The sequence below is a fragment of the Artibeus jamaicensis genome, unplaced genomic scaffold (genome assembly GCF_021234435.1).
Source record: "Artibeus jamaicensis isolate MK-2021 breed Jamaican fruit bat unplaced genomic scaffold, CSHL_Jam_final contig_729, whole genome shotgun sequence".
Lineage (NCBI taxonomy): Eukaryota > Metazoa > Chordata > Mammalia > Chiroptera > Phyllostomidae > Artibeus > Artibeus jamaicensis.
In genome coordinates, this window is record NW_026521939.1 from 7,093,936 (window position 1) to 7,118,147 (window position 24,212).

Below are 24,212 nucleotides of genomic sequence, written 5' to 3' on the forward strand. Positions count from 1 at the left end.
TGGCTCACGGGGCTGGCCCCAGGGGTACAGCACTCAGCGGGACGGATGAGGTACCTGCCCTCTTTGGGCCAATGTTCTAGTTTAGATAGATGAAAACAATGAAGTAAAAGAAGTCACAAGAGCCTTTAGAAAAGTGCACTGAATGCCACCAAATGAAGCTGAGCCGTCCAGTCCGGGAGCCACGAGTCACTGTGAGCCCCTGAAGTGGGCAAGGCTGAGTGGAGAAGAGCCACCAGTGTGACGCCCACACTGGAGTGGGAAGACCTAGCAGGAAAAACAGAACGTAAAACAGCCTTCTCATAGTTTTTACATTGCTTACATGTGAAAGTGATCATGTTTTTGATGCATTGGGTTAAAGAAAAATGATTTAAATCAATTTCTCTTGTTTCTTTGTATTTTTCTAGATGTAGCTACTAGACCATCTAAATGACAAGTAAGTCCCTTTACATTTCTATTCTGATTGGGTGTGAAATTGAAAGGAGGACAGGAAGTCACTCTGAGCCTCATCATTAAAAATTTTTTATGCATACATTTAAACAATAGTAAACAGCACAACAAAACCCCATATACTCATCCCCAAATTCTCAGTTCACACAGCCTATCTCTTTGCATTAATGCATTTGCTACTTCTTCCTTCTGTATGATTTTGAAGCAAACCCCAACATCTTATCATTCCACCTGAACATTTTGGTATGCAGTTCTAAAAACGGACTCGTAAAAAACAAAACAAGTCCCCTCCTAGGAAGGTCCACAACACAAAACCTTGTACAGGAATGTTCACAGCAGCATTATTCATAACAGCCCAAAGGTAGAAGCAACCCAAGTGCTCATCTGTGGATGAAGAGATAAACCAAGTGCGCCATGTACACACAATGAATATTGTTCCACAACAATGAAGTGCCAGTGCATGCTGCAACATGGACGAACCTTGCAAACATTATGCTCAGTAAAAGTAGCCAGATGCAAAGAGCCACACATTACATGATTCCACTTGTATAAAATGTCCAGATGAAGCAAATCCATAGAGACAGAAAGTAGATTAGAGGCTGCCAGGGCCTGAGGGGTGATTGCCCACTCTTTAGGGTGATGACAAATTTCTGGAATTAGATAGTGGTGATGATCGCACAAATTTGTGAATGTGCTAAAAGCCACTGCATGTTAGACTTTAAAAGGGTAAATTTTATGGTGCGTGAATTGTACATTAAGTCCTCACTTAACATTTTTGATAGGTTCCTGGAAACTGACTTTAAGTGAAATGAGGTATCATGAAACCAATTTTCCCACAGGTTAATTGATTTAAAAAAACCAGTTAAGTCCCTATGGCAGATTTCTGGTCACAGAAACGTCACCAAATTTCTAAATAAAGACTCCAAACACTTCTAATATTAAACATTGAAATCAATGTGAGCTATACATACTTACAAAAGACTAATAAAAAACAGATAAGATCATGATTTTCCAACATTCTTATTCTGCTTCGGGGTCCTGGGGGGCGGGACAAGGGGAACAGTCTATTTCAGCAGCTTGGGGCCCAAGAAGGGACCCACCGTGGACCAGACACCCTTCCGTCACAGGGCTGTTCACACACACCCACACTCACTCAGGCTGGGACAGTGCAGACCCAAGTCACTTCATGTGCACATCTTTGACATGTGGAAGAAAACTAAAGTTTCCAGAGAAAACCCAAAGAGACATGGAGAGTAGGTACAAGCTCCACACACATGGTTCAGGCAAGGAATACATTCTTTTTCTCACCAACATTAAACAGAATGATGTTGCATGAAACAATACTTTTTGAGGACCTGCTGTATATATCAAATTTTTAAAGCCACAATATCATTATCATATCTTAAAAAATGAATAGAAGACTTCTGGCCAAGATGGAGGAGTAGGTAGATACACTGTGCCTCTCACACAACCAAAAGGACAACAACAAATTTAAAAACAAAAAACAACCAGAACTGACAGAAAATTGGACTGTATGGAAGTCCAACAACCAAGTAGTTAAAGAAAAAAACATTCACCCAGACCAGTAGGAGAGGCAGGGAGGGCAGCTGGGCAGAGAGGACTCACAGCCAGGCAGCAGCTGGCAGACAGGGTGGTCCCACATTCATGTACAGATAAATCTGGAGGAACAACTGGGGAGTGAGACCACATAATCCAGGTTTCCAGCCTGGGGAAATGAAGCCTCAAAACCTCTGACTAAAAAAACCTGTGGGGATTGAGGCAGCAGGAGAAACTCACAGCCCCACAGGAGAGTTCATTGGAGAGACCCACAGGGTCCTAGAACATACACAAACCCACCCACCGGGGAATCAGCAACAGAAGGGTCCAATTTGGCTGTGGGTAGTGGGGGAAATGACTGAAAGCTGGCAGAGAGCTGAACAAGCAGCATTGTTCCCTCTCAGACCCCTCCCTCATATATAGCACCAGCAACGTGGGTTGCCCCACCCTGGTGAACACCTAAGGAATAAAGGGGGGGAATGGAACAACTGTACTAGCATAATCAATAAAATATATTTTAAAAAATGAATAATAACCCTCAGTACTATCCAATATCCCATCAATTTTCATTAGCTGATTCCCTCATAAATATTTTTATTTCCCACAGTTTGTTCAAGTCACATCATAGTAAGGTCCACACATGGCATGTGATAAATCTCTTTAAATCAGAAACTTCCTCTCCCACATTTTTCTTGCAACCTAGGACCTAGCGGAAGGACCTAGGCCCTTTGCGTCTTCCCACAGGCTGAGTTTTGTTGCGTCCCTGGGGTGGAAAACCTCACATTCTCAGCCTGTGGGGACCCCCCCTCACCCTCAGGGGCAGTTAGTGATGTGGCAGACAACTTGCCAAAGAAATAGTGTTGCCCAGTTAGGGGTGGCATTGAGCCAGGTGCAGGTGAGTAGGAAGGGCTGGGCCTCATCTGCAAACCATTTGCTGAGTGAATTGTGGTAGTTGTCAGAGAGACCAGGGGGTCCCCAAGAGATAAAACCCTTCTCAGGCCCTCCAACCTTTCCACTCGGCATGGATTTCGCAGGTTCCTTCCATCCTGCCAGAGCTGTTCCTGGCCCTGTGCGGAGTTGGGCACCAAGAAACCTGAGTCTCTGTCCTTAGTCAGGTGGCTTCGACTTTCCCCTTCCCTTCAAGTAGACGCCCAACTCCCCTCAGGGACCCATGAAACTTTGGAGGACAGGAGTGGCTTCCCATTCCCCATTGGCTTCCGTGAGGCACTGTGCTATATTTTAGGCAGGCCAGAGGTGATCATTCTCAGAATACACCCAGGTCTTTCCCACTTCAGGGCCTTTGTGCCTGCTGTTTGCTCTGACTCAGTGCTCCCCACCACACACCAAGTTTTCATAAGGCGGGAAATGTGAAGCTCCGAGGCCCTTCCTGACCTCCTCCTGAAGGTCCCATGCAACCAGTGTCGCTACACCTTTGCTCTCTCTGTTTTGTTCTTCAGAGACCTTTCACATCTCTCCTTTTTTTTTTTTTTTAAATCTTGCCAGGCTTGGTAATTCTTATTCTCTCTTAACTAGAATCTCAGGTCAGTGAGGGTGGGACTCAAGCACACAGCAGGTGGGTGAGTGAAGGACCCCTGAGGGTGCAGGGCAGCGATTCCCCATCTCACAGGTGGGGAGATGGAGGCCCAGGCACAGCTGAGGTCCATCTGGGTAGAAATCCAGGGCTCACCCCACGTACCACTTGGCCATAGCAGGTAATAGTAAACCCAGGATTGGCTGCCTGCTGCTTGGAACTCAATAATTGAAAGACCAGGCCTGGTGGAAGGAAAGTAGGTTTATTCAAGAGCAGCAGCTTGAGAAGATGGTGGACCCAGGTCACAGAGATCATCCTAACAGTTGGGACAGGGGCAAGGGTTTTTGCAAGGAGGGAGGAGGAAAAAAAAACCAGAACAGAGGAATCAAAAGGAGGGGCTTGAGAGTTCTCCGCTGCGGGGACTTCGTGTAAGCCAACACAGTCTGTTCACATACGTGGTTGAAGGAGGTCAGCAAATCTCCCGAAGCTGAAATGTCTGCAAGTCGGAGTCTGCTTCTTTTGAAGTTAGTTCCTAGAATGCTCAAGCAAACAGGCTGTTTATCTGCAGTCACACATCAGTGAACAGGTTGTCATTTACAGAAATAATGTTAAAAGAATGGTGGGGTGGGTTACATCGGGCCCTGAGGGGATCTCACAGGAGGGCCCCACCTTCTCTTAGCAATCTGCTCTGCCTTCCTGGGTGCCGGTGTGGAGAACAGGGGCCAGGCCAGGTGGAAGGAGCACTGTGACATGGCACAGCTTCTGCAGGAGGCAGAGGGGGAGAAAGGCAGGGGCAGGTGCTCAGACACCAGCATGAGAGCCCCAGGCCTCGTGGGCCTGGATACACCCTAGCCTGGAGCTGTAAGGTTGCAAATGAATGACAGAACAGCAGGTAAATTTGAATTTGAGAAAAACAATTGATAATTTAAAAAATATAAGTATGTCTCGAATATTGCCTGGGACATACTTATGCTAAAAATTATTGTTTATCTGAAGTTCAATTTCCCCTATTTTTACTTGCTTGATCTGGCAACCCTTCCGGGGGGGAATGGCAGGGCCATTGCCAGAGGCCAGGTGGGCAGATCTTAGAGACTAGCAGGATCTTGGGAATGCCACCCATGGGAAGTGTGGGGCTGAGGGTGAGGAGAGGCTACTGGCCTGGGAATGGCAGGCCTGAGGGTGCCACTTCCACCCTGCCTGATGGGGGAATGGGTGCAACTCAGGGCCTTCTCCAGCCCCAGGTCTGATCATGTGCACCCCCTGCCCTCACTATTTAACCCTCTGAACCAAGTGCCCTTTCCCCATAGGACAGAGTGGGATGTCTGGATGACTTGGAGCTGGGCATGGTGCAACCCTGCCAACATCCCCCTCCTCCCACTTCGTCCAGCCGTACTCTGGACTCCAGCGTTCAGCCACTCAGTTCACACCTCAGCCCCTGCCTTCCGGTCCAGGGCCTTTTTCCATTTGGAGAGAAGGGCTATGCACGTCCTCTGTCCCGACACATCCAGTGCAGGGCTCACGGTAGGTGCTCAGGAAACAGCCAACTGAGCCGGATGTGCATCTCCTGTTACCCCATGAAGACAAAGGCCCCTCAGTGGAAGGAGTGACTCCAGCATGAAGCTCCCCTCCTGTGTTCTACAAAGCCCATGGGGTTCCTAGGACCCCAGGCCCCTCTGCTGATGACCACAAGTCACTGTCACCAAGGCTACTATTACCTGAGCCCCTACTCTGAGGAGGCATTTTGCACATGTTTTCTTTATTTGAGGCAAAATCCCTACTAGGCGGGGGTAGATATAGTCCCATTTTACAGATGTGGAGACTAAGGCCAGAGAAGTGGAATCTCCTATCCAAGGCCGCCCGGCTAAGGGGTGGTGAAGGCCCATTCCCAGCCTGGCCTGCCCAGCTCTAGATGTTGACCTCCAAGGGCCATTCAGAGGCCAGCGCTGCCTAAGCCTGGAGCTCCTGCCCCTCATAGCTCTGCTCCCCAAGCCCCTATTGGGCAAAGACCAGCAGAAGGTAAGTTGTATCGGGATCCCAGTGGCCAGTTGCAGTGGTAATAGTGTCAGGGGAGAAGTTCAGTGTTTCCTGAAAGTCTCTGATCCCAAGAATTCCCCAAAGCCCTCATTAAAAGCAGATTCCCAGGTCCTGGCGATTCAGAAGTCTGAAACGGGGCCCTGGAATCTGCCTTTTTAACCAGCAGCCACAAGGGAATCCCTGGCAACCAGTTTCAGAGCCAATGGTGAATTCCCTGCAGAAGCCTTGAGCTCTCTGCCCACATCTCAGATTCTGCGGACTCTGCAGCGGCCATGGGAGGGGGATTTCTCCCGGGGAGGGAAGGCTGGACTTCCCAGGTCCGGCCCCATAATCTGCATCCTCAGCCTGTGCCTCCAGGAGGACAGCTTGGGAGTTGGGGACGGCATGACCCTGTGTTTTGGAGTGACTTCCACATGCCTGGAGATGTGGCTGATTTTGAAGGCACCTCTAACCCGATGGCGGACAATGACAGTTTGTCCCTAAATGGGGCTTCTAAAGGGGTTTTCCTACCTCCTCACCCCCTTGGGGACTCTCTGAGCCCCAACTTAATAGATACTAACAGCTGGTGACTCTCAGGGTAAGAGGAAAAGCCCCTAAATGTTCTGCAATGGCTTTTCACCTCCACCTGCCCTCCCCCCCAAACCCCTCCCAGGCACCTGGGGCCCAGCCTCTCAGTGTGGCATTCTTATGTGCCTGGAGCCAGCTTTGGGCTGGAAGAGCCAACAGGCCTTTGTAGGAAACCAGGCTTTGGTGGTTTAGATCCTTACCAGTTCAAAGGGTGGTCCAGGGGCCAGCAGCCTCCACATCACCTGAGAGCCTGTTAGAGCCGCAGCATCTGGGCCCTGCCCAGCCCTTTGACCCCTAAAGTGACATTCTGTCCCCTGAAGAAAGCACCCTCCCTCCATACACACCTGGCAGGCCTTTTGTGGGGTCCGTTTAGGGAATGAAGAGACAACCCACGATGCAGGGCTCAGAACTTCGGCAGCTCTGCCCCCTCCTCCTCCTCCTGGGCATATCCCAGGGCAATCTCCCCTGTGGGGTGCCAGCGGTGGTTGCATATGTCAGAAGCTTGTGGACCAGCAACCCTTCTCTGGGTCACCAGGGGTGGGGGACAGGCCCCTATTGCCTGTGGCAAGAGGGCAAAAGGCAGGACTAGGGGCCTTGGCATCTAGACACTTAGCCCTCTGACTGCGGGTGGGAGGTCAGGAGAGCGAGAGGGCAGAAGGGAGGAGAAGTGACCTTGTCCTGGGCCAGGAAAGATTTTCAGGTGGTAAGCCTTCTTTTCTGGGAGATACCTGGAAGGACTTTACATCCAGGAACACTGCTATTACCGCCAATAATAGTTACTTTGTGCTCAGTATGTGTCTGGCACCCGGATGCATGCAGCTGTCACCGTGGTCAGCGAATGATTTCCAAGCAGTGGCCACAGCAGTGGCGCTACCCCAGACTTCTGACCCTCCAGGGTCAGGCCTGGAAATCTGCGTTCAGTAAGGGCCCTGGGAAATTCTTGGGTTCAGAGACTTTTGGGAAACACCGACCTTCTCCAAACCCTGAATGAGGCTGTTCAACCCTGACATTCATTCATTCATTCGTTTGTTCGTTCGCTAGGTCATTCTGCATTTATGGAACTTTTATGGAACATTACCTCGTTCACTGATCTGACCCTTGTGTTGCTCCCAGGATCACAGTTCATGGTCCCCAAGCCCCCCCTCTGAGCCTGAATCGTCCTCTCCCTGCCACCACTTCTCCTATGCTATCTCTGCACTGTGAGAACCCGCTTTTTCTCTCCTAGGTCGGGTCCACAACGAATCCCAGTGCCCCGAGACCCTTCATGCCCCGCCCCCTCCGGGGCCTCTGCGCCCACCTCCTCACCCCGCGACTGCGCTCTGGGCCTGGCGCGCCCCGCCCCCACAGGAGATCTGCGCGGAGGCCGCACTGCGGGCCGCAGGCTCTGACCTCGCCAGGTCTGCGGCCTGTGGCTCTCGGGGCATACCAACCCCTTCACTGGGAGAGGTGGAGCCCGAGTGTGGGGTCTGGGCTCCAGGCGGGCCCAAAGGGAGGATGAAGCAGGTAGGGCCGCGGGGATGCTGTGCGTGGAAGGATGGCGGTGAGGACAGGAGGAGACTGGTGGAGTGCTATGAGAAACCGGGAGGAGGAGGGACAGGCGTGTCAGGGGCCTGGGCTGGACTCCAAAGGGGCATGAGGGTGGGGAAGGCCTGGAATCACAGACGCAGGGGAGGGGTCCTGCCTCCAGGGAGGGTGGGGGTGGAACGGTGCACTCCCGGGGGGGGGGGGTCTGCCATTCACCTTTGGTGTCCCCACTCCCAGGCCCTGGTGGACGATACTGAGGATGTGTCCTTGGACTTCGGCAACGAGGAGGAGCTGGCGTTTCGGAAAGCCAAGATCAGGTATGTTTGGACTGGCTTTGGGCAAGCATCCCCCAAAGCTGCAAATTCATTCATTTACGTTCATTCACTCGCTTACTCATTTATTCATTCACAATGTATTGAGCACCTAGTGTGTGACAGGCTTGGGCTGGGGACACACCCTGGACCGAATCAGGCAAAGTCCCTCCGTTCCTGGATCCTGCGGTCTGGGGGGGAAGGGAGGGAAGGGGAATAACACTGAATAGGCAAACAAAGATGTTAAGAGAATTAATTACTGCCTGTGAGAAGAGTGGGGAGAAAATCTACAGGGCAATGAAAGGGAAAGTAACAGGGCAAGGCTATTTGCCTTAGCGCAGTCAGGGAGGGCATCTCTGAAGAGGTGACATTTGAGCTGAGACCTGAATGATGAGAAGCAGCCAGTCTTGGGAGATCTGGGAGGAAGTGTCCCACGTGGAAGGAACAGTTCGCAGGTGCAAAGATCCCAAGACCCTGTTGGAAGGTCAGAGAAAAGCCTCTATGTCTGGAGGATGGTGGGAGAGGATAAAGGGGTTGGCAGGAGGCTGGAGAGGTAGGCAGAAGCTTGAATTTTTAGTCTAACCCCTGCTCCAGTTCTAGTCAGACAAACATAGTGTCCTAGGTCAAATCACTTACCTGCCTGAGACCCTTCAGCATCACAGAAAATGGCAGGAATAAGGTGTGTAAAATAAACGAGATTGCTGATGACCCAGACAGCTGCTACACCTAGAAACGCATAGCTCAGCTGCACTCACCCACCTATTTCTGCCATCAGAAAGGCAGGGACTTTGGGAGTCCCTCCCTTTTTTCAGAAGGGAGGGACTTTGTCTGATTTGGTCCAGGTTGTGTCCCCAGCTTATGCCTGTCACACACTAGGTGCTCAATACATTGTGAATGAATAAGTGAGCGAGGGAGTGAATGAACGTAAATGAATGAATTTGAGTAAATGAATGAATGAATCTGCCACCACTCCTTCCCGCCTTCACAGCCAGCAGGCACGTGGGCCTGGCAGCTACATGCATTTCTCTTAAATCCTCTGATCCAGATCCAATAATGAAATAGGACAGTATTAGTTTCCTGGGGCCACTGTAACAAACTACCCTAAACGTGTTGGCTTCAAACTACAGAAATATATTCTCTCACGATTCTGGAGGCCAGAGGTCCGAAATCAGTTTCACTAGGGCTGTAACCAAGGTGTGTCAGCAGGGCCACACTCCTCTGGAGCCTCCAGGGGGAAATCTGTCCTTTGCCTTTTCCAGGTTCTGGCAGCTGCTGGCTTGGGGTCCCTTCTTCCATCCTTGAGGCTAGCAGTGTGGCATCCTCCAGTCTTTCTCTGCTTCATTCTCACGTTGCCTTTTTTTTCTCTGTGTCAAATCTCCCTCTTATAGTGTTACTTGTGGTTACATTTAAGGTCCAGCAGTTTGATCTGGGATAACCTTCCCATCTCAAGATCCTTAATCACACAGCAAAGCCCCTTTCACCATATGTGGTGACACTCACAGGTTCCTGCATATTTGGTGCGGGGGCTTTATTCAGCCCACCACAATGATCAGTGATTGTCTAAGGAAAAACATTGTAAAAGAACTGGCATCCTGGGGAAAGAATCTTACACAATATCTAAACTCATCGCATGTTCCGTCTTGATTGAGCACCTCCTGTCTGCCCGACTCTGGGCTGGTGGTGGGGGATATGCAGTATAAGTGCACACCTCCTGCCTTTACGGAGTTGCCCAGTCCAGAGCAGAGATGGTTAACCTTGACACTGCCGATGATCCGTGCCAGGTACTTCTCGCTATGGGGCTTCGCCCATGCATTGTAGGATGTTTAGCAGCATCCCTGGCCTGTACTCACCAGATGCCCGTAGTACCCCACCCATGACGTCTCCAGACACTGCCAAATGTCCCTAGGAGGCAAACTTGCCCCCAGTTGAAAACCACTGGTGTGGGGGTACAGGGTGCAGGTGTGCCCATGCCTGTTACGACTCAGTGTTTCCGTGCTTGGGCATCGTTATCCTGGTCAGGGGAAGAAGTGACAGCTGAGCTGAGACCTGCAGGATGGGTACGAATGGATGGGTAAGGATGGGTATGAATTAGCTAAGCAGGGAAGGAGTGAGGGTGTCAGATGCAAAGACTTAGAAGTAAGATGAGTTTCCGGAGTTGAGAGTGTGGTTCTCTGGGGACTCGTCTGGACAGAGACTGGGGCCGCACCAGGCCTTGAAAGTGAAGTTGTGGAGGCACGATGTCCACTAGAACTTCCTATGAGGGCGGAATATACTATATCTGTGTTGTCTGATGTGGTAGCCGCCAGCCACACATGGCTGCTGAGCCCTTGATATGTGGCTAGTGTGACTGTGGGTCAAAAATTTGAGCATCTGATTTTAATTTCAATAACCTCATGCGGCTGCCATATGGGACAGTACAGCCCAAGAGCTGGAATTGGCGCAGGGCAGGGGCATCCAAATCTTACGTAGCTCTGACTCAAGAGGATGCACACACACGGGCTGGCAACACAGCCTCTAACCCCACACATAGGAGTATTCCTGCTGTCCTGTCTCCTACACGGGCCGTGTTGGGCTCCCAGAGGCAAAAGCCAGAGTGTTGTGAGACACCCTGAAGCCTAGAAGTTTCAGCCTTTTATTTCCTGCAAACCTTTCTATGATTCTGTCCACTGACATCCACGGCCTGCTTGCCAGCTCATAGTTCCCCGACCCAGGGGCTGTTCCACCCAGGTCACTCCCAGGCAAGTCTGATGTTAACCCTTCATTCACCGTGTCCTTGAACAAGTCAGGATACCTTCCCCATCCCCCGTGCTCTCATTTGTAAAATGGGGATAATGTTAGTTCCATTGCAGGGCTGTGTACAGAGGAGTAAATCAAGTGACAAACATGTGTAACAAAAGCTAGTGGGACCCCGGTAATTTATGCAGCCAACTTCCCAAATGGTACCTGTTATCTGACCCTAAGTGGGGCTCCCAGGTCCTGTCTCTGTGGGAGGACTGGGGTGGAGGCAGGTCCTCAGCTACACCAGGACGTCGCACTGGGGTTGTCCTTGGAGCTGGAGACCGTCCCTCCAGTGGAAAGTTATGTGTATGCTTTCAAGGCACTGTCTCCACAAAATTCATTTGGACCCAAAGGTCATGGGTTCCAGTGAATTCTCACCCAAAGTAGGATGCTCTTGTCTTGCCTCAGACGGATTTCTTGGGCCTGGTTTGGGTCTCTGTTGTCAGGGCCGGTTTGTCGGCAGGGTTGGGTCAGTGTTGGTCCTCATTCAGCCCAGGGGGTATCAGGGGGTGTCAGCCCAGGGGGTGACAGGGACTCACGTGTTAGTGGGGACCAGGCCCTAAGGCAAAAACAACATGAAATCAAAACTTTCCTTGCAAATCTCGAGCTACCCTGTCAAGTAGAACAACATTTAATCTTTCGAGTAGTTCTTCATTGTCCATTCATCTTCCCACGTTGGATACAAAAGCTGTTCCTCAAAATGAGCTGCAGCTGGATTTCCTGGCTGTGTTTTAGGGGAAGTTATAGTGAATGAAAAATAATAATAGCAAACACTTCCGTGGTACTTACTATATGCAGGCACTATGCTAGGTGTTTTACTTATAATAATTCATTTAATCTGTATTACAAAACTATGAGGTTGATACTGATTTTCATCAGCTTCAAGATTAAAGAAATTGAGGAAAAGGGTGAGTGACTTGCAGAATGTCACACAGCTTTTAAGTGGCAGGATGGGGAGTTTGGCGCTCGGACCTGCATCTTGGATTACACTGTGTGTAGTCGGGTAGGTGACCCTCAGGGATGAGCTCTGCCGTGGGAGCAGCATTTCCAGGGCTTCAGACTGCCAGCCCCCCCTACTTAGAGGAGGCTTTCTCAGCCTCAGCACTGTTGACATTTGGGGCTGGATAACTCTGTTGTGGGAGCTGCCCCGTGCACTGTAGGACTTCAGTGACACCCCTGGTCTCTACCCACAAGATGCCAGTAGCAGTGTTCCCCCCAGTGTGACTCCAGATGTCGCCAGATGTCTCCTAGGGGCAAAGTCACCCGGGTGAGATACCTGGCTTAGATTATTCCCTGGCTCTCTGGGGTGTGGATTTGGAAAAGTTAAACTTGCATTTGAAGAAGCTCAGAGCATTCCTGACACCTCTGTGTTTGACACTGACCTCAGGGAAGCTGGTGGGGTGCAGGGCAAGGGAGAAGGGGGCACAGGTGATGGCACAGGCTGCACATTATTCTCAGAAATCAGCACAGGCACGTCTCTAATTGCCTCTCGTAGACACACAGACACACAGACACGCATGCAGACACAGACAGACACAGACACATATGCAGACATAGACGCACGTGCAGATATACACAGACATATACACATACATACACAGGCACAGAGACACACATGCAGACACATGGACACAGGCACACACAGAGAGACATGTAGACACACAGACACAGACAGACACACACAGGCGCAGACACAGACACACAGGCGCAGGCACAGACACACACAGAGACACACACACAGAGATCATGCTCCAACACACTGAGGAGGAGAACTTCTAGTTTTTTTATTGTTATTCCAGGAAGTATGTTCCCGTCAGTGAGGACCCTGTGTCCTCTGGGGTCTCCCTGTCCCCACTGACTTTGGGGAACAAGTCACCCAGCCCCTCTTCCACTCGAATATCTATTTTAAAAATGTAGAAATGTAACACATAAGCAGGTCTCACCAACATTGAGGAAGGTCCATGATTACCAAGGAAAATAACCCACAGAATCAGGGAACTAGACCAATTTCGGTTCTCTTTGATTAGGGCACAGAATTACATATTTTGAAATTAACTCCTTACATCTACAGTCACTTAACTTCCTCTTATTTATATTTTTTGTTAGCATGAAATTGATTGCGTAAGGCATCCCAACTCACTAAAGGGAGATTTCTGCTGAACTGTGATCCACACAGTTCAGGGAAGTTGGGGACAGGAAGGGGATGGTGGTCAGGACCCTTGATGTTTGATATCGGACAGCTCGATTGCACGGACCTGGAGGAGTGAACTCACTCCTTCACTCTGGGGTTGATGCTTCTGACACGCGAGGCTGCACATCCTTTGTTCCAAGGGCCGTCCTGTGCGCTGTAAGGTGTTCAGCAGCTTCCCTGGCCTCTGCCCACTAGATGTGAGTGGTGGCCCCCGAGTCATGACAACCAGAGCTTCCAGACATTGCTGCGGAAGCTCTAAATCAACTCCCTTTTGAGAACCACTGGTTTATTCTTTGGCCCACTCATTTATTCATTAAATCAGCAAACAGGTTTAGAGACCTTTGTGTGCCAAACACTGTTCTAGGGGACACAGAGGTCCCTGCCCTCCTGGATCTGGCATTTTAATTAGGGGGAAGACAGTGATCATGTAAGCAAATATCTAGACAAAGTAACATCAGAGTGTGGTAAGGGCCACACAGGGGAATGTGAGAAAAGGGGGCCCAGGACCGGGGGGCTTCTTTAGATCACGGAGGGCTCTGAGGAGGCGCATTTGGACTGAGACCCAAATGGGAAGGAGGAGCCAGGCACGGGAGTCCCGGCAGAGGAAATGGCAAGTGCAAAGGCCCTGCAGATCACTGGAACCAGGCCAGGGCGTAGAAAGTGGGGGAGTGGGAAGAAGAGACACAGTTCGGGATTTGTTAGGGAAAAGGATGTGGAAAGCTCTGAAGATTCCAGTGGGGAATTTGGAATTTTGTCTGCTTTTGATGGCCAGTCTTTGTAGATGAGCAGGGGACGTGTATGATCTGGGTGACACTTGAGAAAGCTGCCCGCGACCGCTGTGTGGCCTGTAGGGCAAGAAAAGAGGCAGTGAGGGCTGTCAGGAGGCCAAGGAAGGGTAAAAGATGCTGCTGACCCACACTAGCTGGATGCCAGGGATGCGATGTGAACGTGGTTCACATTGACCTTTGTCTGCGTTCTGCCAGCTGTAGGTCTGGGACTCCTGACATTGACCTTTATCTGCGTTCTGCCAGCTGTAGGTCTGGGACTCCGCAGACTGGAGCTAGAGGGTGGAGGGCAGGGGCTCCCAGGTGCAGGTCTCAGGATCTGCATTCCCAGGAGATCCTAAGTTCATCAGCATCTCCAGGGACCTCAAACAAAGGAAGGCCCAAAACTTCAGGTTCTCTCTCTGGAGGATGCTGACTCGTAGGTATAGAGATGATTGTGAAGGGCTCCTGCTGTGTGATTCTGCTGTGTTCCCTAGGACTCAGAATATGTTTCTAGTTGTTTGTTTCTGGATAAGTAAGGAATGCACATGCCAGTGTGTGTGTGTTTCACTTTCATTGGGGCGGGAGCAGGTGCTGACATAGGGCCAGATATTCTGGCAACTGATACCAATGACATTTAGTAAATACTAACTTAATAAATACTAGCTGGAATCCAAGGGGAAAAGCCCCGGGGCTAGCCCTTTGCCAGATCCAAGGAAATGCTCCCAGGGGCTCAGCCTTGGGTGTTTTAAGGCCGATGACTCATTCCTCACTCATTGCAGGAGTAAGGAGGCTTCCAGAATGACTCGGAAACAGCCACAGATATGAATGGATCCTCACATTTTTCCTGCATGTCAATACAGATGTTTCTCTCGCCTGAATTTTAAAATACTTTAGAATAGGGATTGCAAAAAGACAGTCAGATGACTGACTGCAAGCCTCAGGTATAGGCTGTTGGTCCAGGGAGGCATTTTAAAATTTTTATTTCTTTTTAGAGAGAGGAGACAGGAGGGAGAGAGAGTGGGAGAGAAAGATTGATGTGCGAGAGAAACATCAATCGGTTGCCTCTCACATGCCCCCAACCAGGGCCCAGACCTATAACCCGGGCATGTGTCCTGACTGGGAATCAAACTGGCGACCTTTCAGTTTGCAAGACAATGCCTATGGCACTGAGCCACACCAGTCAGGGCCTGGGGAGGCAGCTTAAATATATGTGAATTTAAATCTAAAAATTGGAATGGGTCACATTAGAAATGTGATTCACCACAGAGGCAGGAGGCAGACTGGTGATTGCCAGGAACTGTGGGGAGGGACAAATGGAGCAACTGCCAGGTGGGTGTGGGGTTTTACGCTGCACTGATGGAAATGTTTTGGAAGCAGCATTGGGAAGTGCTGAAAGCCACTGAATTGTTCACTTTAAAACGGTTCATTATATGTGATGTGAATTTCACCTCCACAATTTTTTTTGTTGTTTTACCTTTATTTTTTAAACTTTCTTTTTTTTTTTTTAAAGTAGTTTTGTGTTTGCAGCAAAATGAAGCGGAAGGTACAGAGATTTTCCATATACCTTCTGATACAGACCCTGGCCCACAGTGTCTGCGGTGTTATGGATAAGACATGAAACAAATTCACATGGACTACCAAGTCCTGTGGAGGAAAAGGGACAGCACAGCTGCTCCCTCAAGGGGGGGAGTGCCTCAGAGCAGCCTGGCAACTCTCAAGGGGAGAGTGTGTCGACCCTTGCCTGGACAGGCTTTTATTGGGTTCAGTTAGCACAGGAATACAGTAAAAGTTCAATAATTATTGTCCAGCAGTAAGGATCAAACAATAGATAGCATACAGAGAACTCTGAGGGCCTATCCTGAGTCAGGGTCTGTTAGCTAAAGGGCTATAAAACTTTGGAAAACAAACTCATTTCCCGCTTGAACCATTATCATTTAATTAAGAGCATTCTTAGCAAAGCAGTTTTCACAGGATTTTACATGTTTTTTCTCAGGCCTGATCACCTGGGGAGCCTGCCCTTTCCAGCACAGGGTTGTACTGCCCTTTGTCATTGTTTCAGGCTTAGGTCAGGCAGAGGAGGCAGATAGCCAAGGAGTTTTGGGAGAATTCTCTCAGACTCAGGGGAGTCAGGCTTCGTCAAAGCCAAGGGGTGAGGGTCCATCACCCCCTTTCTCCATAGCCCCCCAAGTCCTTCCCTGGGGCCTCCCTGTGATCATGCCTGTCTTAGGTCGTTTGCCGCTTGGGGAATCTTACCCATCATTGGCTAACCGATCAGGCATTGGGGGCCAGTTATGGATGAAGTAAAAGGAGCAGAAGCTGCACTCCTGCCAGGGAGATAAGCTTGTCTCCTTAGCAGCTTATGGTCCGAAGGTTGCTCACTCAGCCTTAGCCATGGAGGGTTACAGTTTCTGAAACCAGACAGGGTGGTTCCTAACAACCTTCCTGCCCCCTCCAACACATAGTCTCCCCATTATCATCCCCACCAGGTGAAACATCTGCTACAATGGACGAACCTACACTGACATGTCGTAATCATTCAAAGTGCATAGTTTACACTAAGGTTCACTCTTGGTGGTATATGTTCTATGACTTTGGACAATAAAGTGATGTGCATCCGCCATTACAGTGTCGTATAGACATTTTCACTGCCCCTCAGATCCTCTGTGCCCCACCTATTCACTCTCCCCTTGCTTCCTAGCCCCTGGCAACCACTGACTTATTGTCTCCATACTTTTGCCTTTTCTAGAATGTCATGTATTGGGAACGCTATGGTATATAGCCTTTTCAGATTGGCTTCTTTCACTTAGTAGCATGCAATTAAATCATTTTTATAAAAAAAATCTGGATTGCAGACTTTTTTTGAGAAGCTGCTTGAGTTGGAAGGGTGGGCTCAGTTTTACTCTGGGGCCTTCCCCTCCTGGGTGAGCTGCAGCCGTCACCTCCCTGGTTGACTTATTTACCAGCCCAGCTTGGCCCTGTAAGCACCTGAGTTCGCCGGCTGCCCATCCCCACCTCTTAAGGACAGTAAGGAGCAAGTATTACTCCTTTGAGCATCTCTACACTTTCTAGGGGTGCGAGAGGCTTTGAGTTGGAATTCCTCCCTAATGCTCTGGTTTTCTGCCCAAACTACTAGACACTGCTGCCAGGTGATGGAGGGGCCTGTGGGGTCGGGGGCAGCCCCAGGGGTCAGGCTGGGCATGGCCATCCGCGCCGGTCTCCCCCGACCCCTGCATTCCTGCTCATTCCCCAGCCTTTGTATACACCTTGCTCTCTTGCACCTAAATTTGTCCCTTAGATATTAAAATATTTTTAAAAATTCATGTTTTTAATTGAAATATAATTTACATATCATAAAATGCACCCCTTTGAAGTAAAGGAAGTTTAACTTGGTAATTTTCACTTAGCATAGTCAAAAGAGTATGCAACCATCATCACTGCCTAATTCCCAGACCTTTTTGTCACTGTGCCCCCTGCTGCCACCCCCCCCCCAGAGAAACCCCATATTTTTTAGATGTGAACCCTTACACAGTTAAGAAGCAGCCCCTCCCTACTCTGGGCCAAGTGCCTCTTCTCTCCGCCCCCACAGCTCCGAGTCTACCCCAGGCCTGATGACCAATTTGTGTCCATATCTTGGGTTTCTTACAATGTCAGTAAATAGTTGAGAGCCTCATAGATGCCCTTCCCAACTCCCATGCTAAAGGCTTGGCGTCTGAAACAGCGATGTGGACGGCTCGTGGGACCCTGCTCTGATGTTTGTTCTGCATAGTCAGTGGTCACGCCATGGCATTTGTTGGAAATTCCGATCATGATTCTTTCTACCCTATTAATGACACTTTTCGCACTGAGTTGAAATTGTCCACCTGCTTCTCTGCCCTGCCCCACCCCTACCCCCTAACAACCAGTCACTAGGGATGTCCCTGAGGGCAGGGCCAAGTCCATCTTGTTCACTGCACTTGGCCCAGATCCAGCCCGGGGCCTGGTAAATAGTATAGGTGATTAGTGAGTGTGGTTTTGCTGCTTTGAGCTCAACTTATTAAGATCATGTATTTCTTAAATAACTTAGAAAATCATTTTAAGACATTTATGTGTTGATTACAAATTTAATTCTATGTTCTTAAACAGTGTAACTACAGTTTCCATTTCAGTTTTGGTTGAGTACCACATTCATTTGCCAACAATACATACACATGCACGGCAATTACAAAACTCTGCTTTCAGCGTGATGGAGTTTTGGAAGTTGGAAAATAATATTTTGAATCAATGTCCTTGTAAGGACTTAGGAAAGAAAACCTTTCTACTTTGAAATAATTTCAGACTTACCAGAAAATAGCAAAAATAGTAAGAAGAACTGACACACCAGTTGTTCACAACTTCTCATGTGTGTATGCGTGTGTTTTTGTTTGCTGAAGTGTTTGAGGGTGATTTGCGCATCCCATGCTCCCTCACCCCTGAATGCTTCAGTGGCTGTTGTAAGAATAGCACATTTTCTCCCATAAGCAGGGTGCAATGACAGAGGCTGAGAAACTTACCTGTAGTTCAGGTTCCGGTGCCCTTTTTACCCCCGTTCAGGGTCCAGTCCAGGCTCGCCCATGGCATTTAGTCATTCTGGAACAGTTCTCAGCCTTTCTTTGTCCTTCGTGATGTGAACAGTTCTGGAGAGTAAAGGCCACCTATTTTGACCCATGTACCTGGACTTGGGTCTGTCTGATGTTTCTCATGATTAGATCCAGGTTATGAGTTTGGGCCGAAACAGTATGAATATGATGTTCTGTCTTAAAAGAACATTTGTTTTCAAGCTCTGTCACTACTAAAGGTAGCCCAGATGTGGCACTTTTTTTTGCCTTGCACCACCTCTTGTCTGCATCTCAGACCCCTATTTGGTCTTTGATTCTCTTCACCACCCAAAGAATCCAGGGCTCCTTAGAGGAGAGTCAGTTCCAAGTTCAGCTGGATTGGGAACATCCTTTTGTTACCAGAAAGCACACATATTTTTTTAAACGTCACAGACTATTATAAGGGATGAAGACACCAGCTTAATGGGGCCCCTACAGGTCAGGCTGTGGTACTGATCAGTATTTGATGAATGAATGAATGAATATGATTTTATTTGGTTCTTCCATTAAATAATCTGTATATTGAGCTTTTTTGTTTCTAAGATGCTATCATTTTAAAGTGTACTGGTTTGGTTATAGCTTTGGGGGGTAGAAAATAAATACCATATTAATATTTTCAACTATTAGTGGGTATATCCTGATTCCAAAAACATTAAAATGGTAAAATTAAAAAAAATTAATCCTGGCTGGTGTGACTCAATGGATTGAGCACCAGCCTGCAAACCAAAGGGTCACTGGTTTGATTCCCACGCAGGGCACATGCCTGGGTTGCGGGTCAGGTCCCCACAGGGGGCCATGACAGAGGCAATCACACATTGATGTTTCTCTTCCTCTCTTTCTTCTTCCCTTTCTCTCTCTCTGAAAAATAAATAAAGAAAATATTTTTTAAAAAGTCAAGTTAAGCCCTGGCCAGTGTGGCTTAGTTGGGTGGAGTGTCATCCCAAACACCAAAATGCTGCGGGTTTGATTCCCGGTCGTGCACACACCTAGGCCGTGGGTTTGATCCCTGGTCCAGGTGTTGTACACACCTAGGAGTGTACAGGAGACACCAAATCCATGTTTCTTTCTCTCATCCCCTCTCTCTAAAAGCAGTTAAAAAAATCTCCTTGGGTGAGTATAAAAAACATGCAAGTTAGACAGGATTCTGTTTATTTTTCAGATGAGGAAACCGAAGCTCCCAAGAGCCAAGTAACAGACCGAAGCTCACACAAGAGCTAATATTTGATGCCTTCAAATTCTGCCCGTTTTCTAGAAGAATCTAGTAGCTCTTTAGAAACAAAAGCACATAAATGGCTAAATTCTACTTTCTACTTCCAGTGTGGGCGGGGGAGACACTTTACTTAGAGCAAGGGTAGAAACAAATAAGAATCCAGGTTCCTTACCTTCTTGGACCTCTCTGAGGCGCCACCCGCTCTGAACACCTTCCTACTGGCTGCCTTCCTCGCCGGCCTTCTGGAAAGTCAGTCCTTGGCCTCTTGGCTTTTTTCCTCTCCCTCAGTTAGTAACTCCTAGTCTCCTCTCTGAAAGGGGTGAGTGGTCCCCCCAATCTTTGGCTGTTTTTAAGTAAGTCTGGGACTCTTCATTTTACACCCTGATTCTTAGAGGAACCTGATCTCCTTGTCCTTCCTGCCTTTGAGAACCATCTGACGAAATATAACATGGATGATACAGAGTTAAAACTCTGCAACACTGGAGCCTATATTATCAGCTGGCTATTGCTGTATAACAGATTACCCCCAAACTTAGCAGTTTCAGACAAAAATATTTATTATCTCACTTAGTGGCTTCAGACAAAAAATATTTGTCATCTCACACCGTGCCTGAAGGTCGGAATCTGGGAGCAGCTGCACTGGGTTGTTCTACTGTGCTCTTCCATCAGGAGCTCCCACTGCCTGCTTGTCCTCAGCTGCTACTCTGTAACATCAGGGCTGCATCATGGTGGCACTCTAATTCTATCATTCTGTCTTCATCTGTGAGCCGAAGAAATCTGGAAAGAGAAACCCTCCCTCTTCAAATAGATAGCCATTGCAAGACATACTTTATAGAGAAATGGTAAAATAGATACTTGATTCTTACCCTTCTTTTTTGTTGTGTTTTTTTTGTTGTTGTTGTTTTCAAGTAATGAGATCATTCCCCAGCATCCCCCACAGGTGACCACTGAGAGTTCAAGTATCACATGACTCATGGATTAAGACATAACAGTCTGTCCGGGAAAATTCCAGCCATTGTTAATATAATGAGAACGGTTTGCTCAACATTGATGTAACTTGGCAGCCACAGAGGGTGGACTGGAATGCACATGCATGAACAATGATGACTTCACTGTACTAGCCAGTTGGGCAGTGTACTGTGTGGCTGTTGCATTCAAAATGACTGAGCGAATAGAGCAATGAATCTGCATCAGATTTTGTGTTAAGCTTGAACAGTTCTCTGTGGAAACTATTTGGATGATTCAGAAGGCTTCAGCTCTGTGCAACTGGTGATTGTCAGCTTCATCATGACAATGCACCTGCTCACACATCACGTCTGATGCAGAGTTTTTTGGTGAAACATCAAATTACCCAGGTGACTTAGCCCTCTTACAGCCCAGATTTGGCACCCTGCAACCTCTGGCTTTTCCTGAAACTAAAATCACCTTTGAAAGAGAAGAGATATCAGACTATTTGAAAGGAAAGAGATTTCAGACCATGAGATTCAGGAAAATACAATGGGGCAGAGGATGGTGATTGGGAGAACTGTGTGGGGTCCCAAGGTACCCACTTTGAAGGGGACTGAGGTGTCATTGTCCTGTGTATAATGGTTCTTGTATCTTCCTTCAATAAGTATCTCTACTTTTCATAGTACATGGATGGATACTTCCTGGACAGACCTTGTATTTTCATCGCTCTTTAAATGGTCTCACCTGTGGCCCGTGGGCGCCTCTTCCAGCTGGCTTCTGAGTCTTTATGACCTGACTCTGGTGTCTGACAGCCTCCTTGCTTCGTGGGGTATGCCGAGGTTTCAGCCTCCTCGAATGCGCTTCTCCATCTGCCCCTGGAACTGCCTTTTCTCCAAGGGGTCCTGGCTCCTTTGGAGGATGGAGTTTAGAAGCTACAGCCTGGGTTCGCCTCCTGCATCAGCTCTCAGCCTCCAAGCCTAGGAAGTGCAACAAGCAGGGCCGGTTATCATCCCTTAGTGGATGTATTTTGGGAAGTCACTGAGGTCATCAAGCACATGTCCCTTTCAGTTGATCTGCAGAAACTTTGGGCTGCAATTGAGTGAAGACCTCAGGTCTGGTGCTAATTCTGCCATCAGAGCAGCTGCTAGCCCATACTTCACGTGAACTAGAAAAGATGACCCTTTCTCAGGGCGTTAGTTTCCCCTAGAATGTGCTGCTGGCCGATAGTGCATGTGCCTGATTCCAGCAGAGCGTTGCACCAGCTGTGTGATTGCTTCTGTGCGCCAACCCTGGGACAGTTCACTTCACCTCTCTCAGCATCCATGTCCTCATCTGCAGAATGGCTGTCTGTCCCCTTCTTACCTCACTTACTTTCTTTGGGTTCCTTTGTCCCAAGGCAGGGGTTATGGGTTAACTCATATCCTCCCCGCAAAAGATATGTTGAAGTCTTAACCCCCCAGTATCTTGAAATGTGACATTTGGAATAGGGTCTGTGCAGATGTAGTTAGTTAAGATGAGGTCATCCTGGAGTTGGGTGGACCCCGAATCCACTATGACCAGTGTCCCTGTAAAAAGACAGCCATGTGAAGACAGATGTGTGGAGAAGGCCATTTGACAGTGAGGCAGAGATCGGAATCATGCAGCTCTGAGCCATGGAATGCCCAGGTGCCAACTGTCCTCAGAAGCTAGGAGAGAGACCTGGGACAGACTGTCCCTCAAAGGCCTCAGAAGGAACCAACCCTACTTACATGTGATTTTAGACTCCTGGCCTCCAGACCGTGAGAAAGAAATTGTTTTAAGTCACCCAGCACCAGTTTGTGCTGCTTTGTTGCTGCTGCCCTGGGAAACTTATACAGCGTGTTTCCTCTATTCCCTGCCTCGGTCTCTGGACCAGCAGCCCTGGCATCTCCTGGGTGATCTACATTAAAATGTAGATTCTGAGACCCCCTCACCCCTAGACCTCCTGAATCAGAAGCTTCATTTTAAGAAGAAACCAGCTGATTCCTATGTGAAGCACTGCCTCATACGAAAGGAAGTTAGTGGTATGATCACGCCCCACTAATTAGCTGGCATTAATTGAACACTTGCTGCCCACCAGACAGTAACCTAAGCCCCTTACATGCACCGTTATTCTCATGTAGTCTTCCCAGCAACGCCACGCGGTCAGTACCATCCTCGGGGAGCGTGGCCACGCGGGCATGCCTGCACTGCTCCGGGGAGTGAGACCAGGATTGAATGGCACCTCCTGGCATTGTTTACTGCAGCACCTCTGGCTCCTATCTGTTTACAGAGGAAGAAACTGGGCACACGCTGTGGTTCAGTCACTCGCCCCAGGTCACGAAGGTCCTCCATGACACCCCCCCACACACACCTCACCCTCTCTGCTGCCTTCTTTCCAAGGGAGAGCCAGTGAAGGGGCGTCTCTTGTTCCCCACTTCTTCCCTCCCTTGGTTACACTGAGGTAAACTACACATAATGTAAAACAGACCATTTTAACCTTAATAAAGAGAACAATTCAATGGCATTTAGTACATTCCCAGTGTTGTGCTCCCATTACCACCATTCAGTTCCAGAACGTTTTCATCATCCCAGAGAGAATCCCATGGCCATTAAGCCAGTTGCCACTCCCCCTCCCGTCCTGCCAGCCCCTGGCAACCACAAATCTGCTTTCTGTCTTGATGGATTTGCCTATTCTGGATATTTCATATGAATGGGATCATACAAGAGGTGACCCTTTGTGTCTGGCTTCTTTCACTTAGCAGAATGTTTTCGAGCTTCTGTCATGTTGTACAATAGCATGTAGTCATTCCTTTTTTTATTTTATTGATGATGCCATTACAGTTGTTCTATTCCCCCCTTCATTCCCCTCCACCCTGCCCCCCCGCCCCCACCATTCCCCCCTTTAGTTTATGACCATGTGTCTCAAGTTCTTTAGGTTCTATATTTCTCATACTATTTTTGCTTCCCCTATCTATTTTCTACCTACCGTCTATGCTACTTATTTTCTGTACCTTCTCCCCCCTTCTCCTCCTCCTACTCCCCTGTTGCTAACCCTCCATGGGATCTTCATTTCTATGTTTCTGCTCCTGATCTAGCTGTCCTTTTAGTTTGCTTTTGTTTTCGATGTGGTTGTTAACAACTGTGAGTTTGCTGTCCTTTCACTGTTCATCTCAACTTTTTTATCTTCTTTTTCTTAGATAAGTCCCTTTAACATTTTATATAATAAGGGCTTGGTGATGATGAACTCCTTGAATTTGATGTTATCTGAGAAGCACTTTATCTGTCTTTCCATTCTAAATGAAAGTTTTGCTGGATAGAGTAATCTTGGTTGTAGGTCTTTGGATTTCATGACTTGGAATACCTCTTTCCAGCCTCTTCTTGCCTGTAAGGTCTCTTTGGAGAAATCAGCTGACAGTCTGATGGGAAATCCTCTGTAGGTAACTGTCCTGTTATCTCTTGCTGCTTCTAGGATTCTCTCCTTGATTTTAATTTTGGCTAATATAATGATGATGTGCCTTGGTGTGTTCCTTCTTGGGTCCAAGTTCTTTGGGACTCTCTGAGCTTCCTGGATTTCCTGGAAGTCTATTTCCTTTGCCAGACTGGGGAAATTCTCCTTTATTATTTGTTCAAATAAGTTTTCCACTGGTGGCTGTTCCTTTACCCCTTCTGGTACCCCTATAATTCGGATGTTGGAGCGTTTAAAGATGTCCTGGAGGTTCCTAAGTCTCTCCTTT

The 24,212-nt window shown here is 48.4% G+C and overlaps 1 protein-coding gene across 2 annotated transcripts in view; it reads left to right on the top strand.

The window, feature by feature from the left end:
• The first annotated feature begins 4,997 nt into the window (after positions 1–4,997).
• The window catches only part of TVP23A (trans-golgi network vesicle protein 23 homolog A), a 31,009-nt gene continuing 11,794 nt past the window's right edge, over positions 4,998–24,212 (top strand). For both annotated transcript variants that reach the window (XM_037151202.2, XM_037151205.2), the window contains exons 1-2: positions 4,998–5,056; positions 7,898–7,977. In XM_037151202.2, coding sequence (XP_037007097.2) covers positions 5,015–5,056; positions 7,898–7,977 — 122 coding nt within the window. In that variant the 5' untranslated portion in view covers positions 4,998–5,014. The remainder of the gene's footprint in view (positions 5,057–7,897; positions 7,978–24,212) is intronic.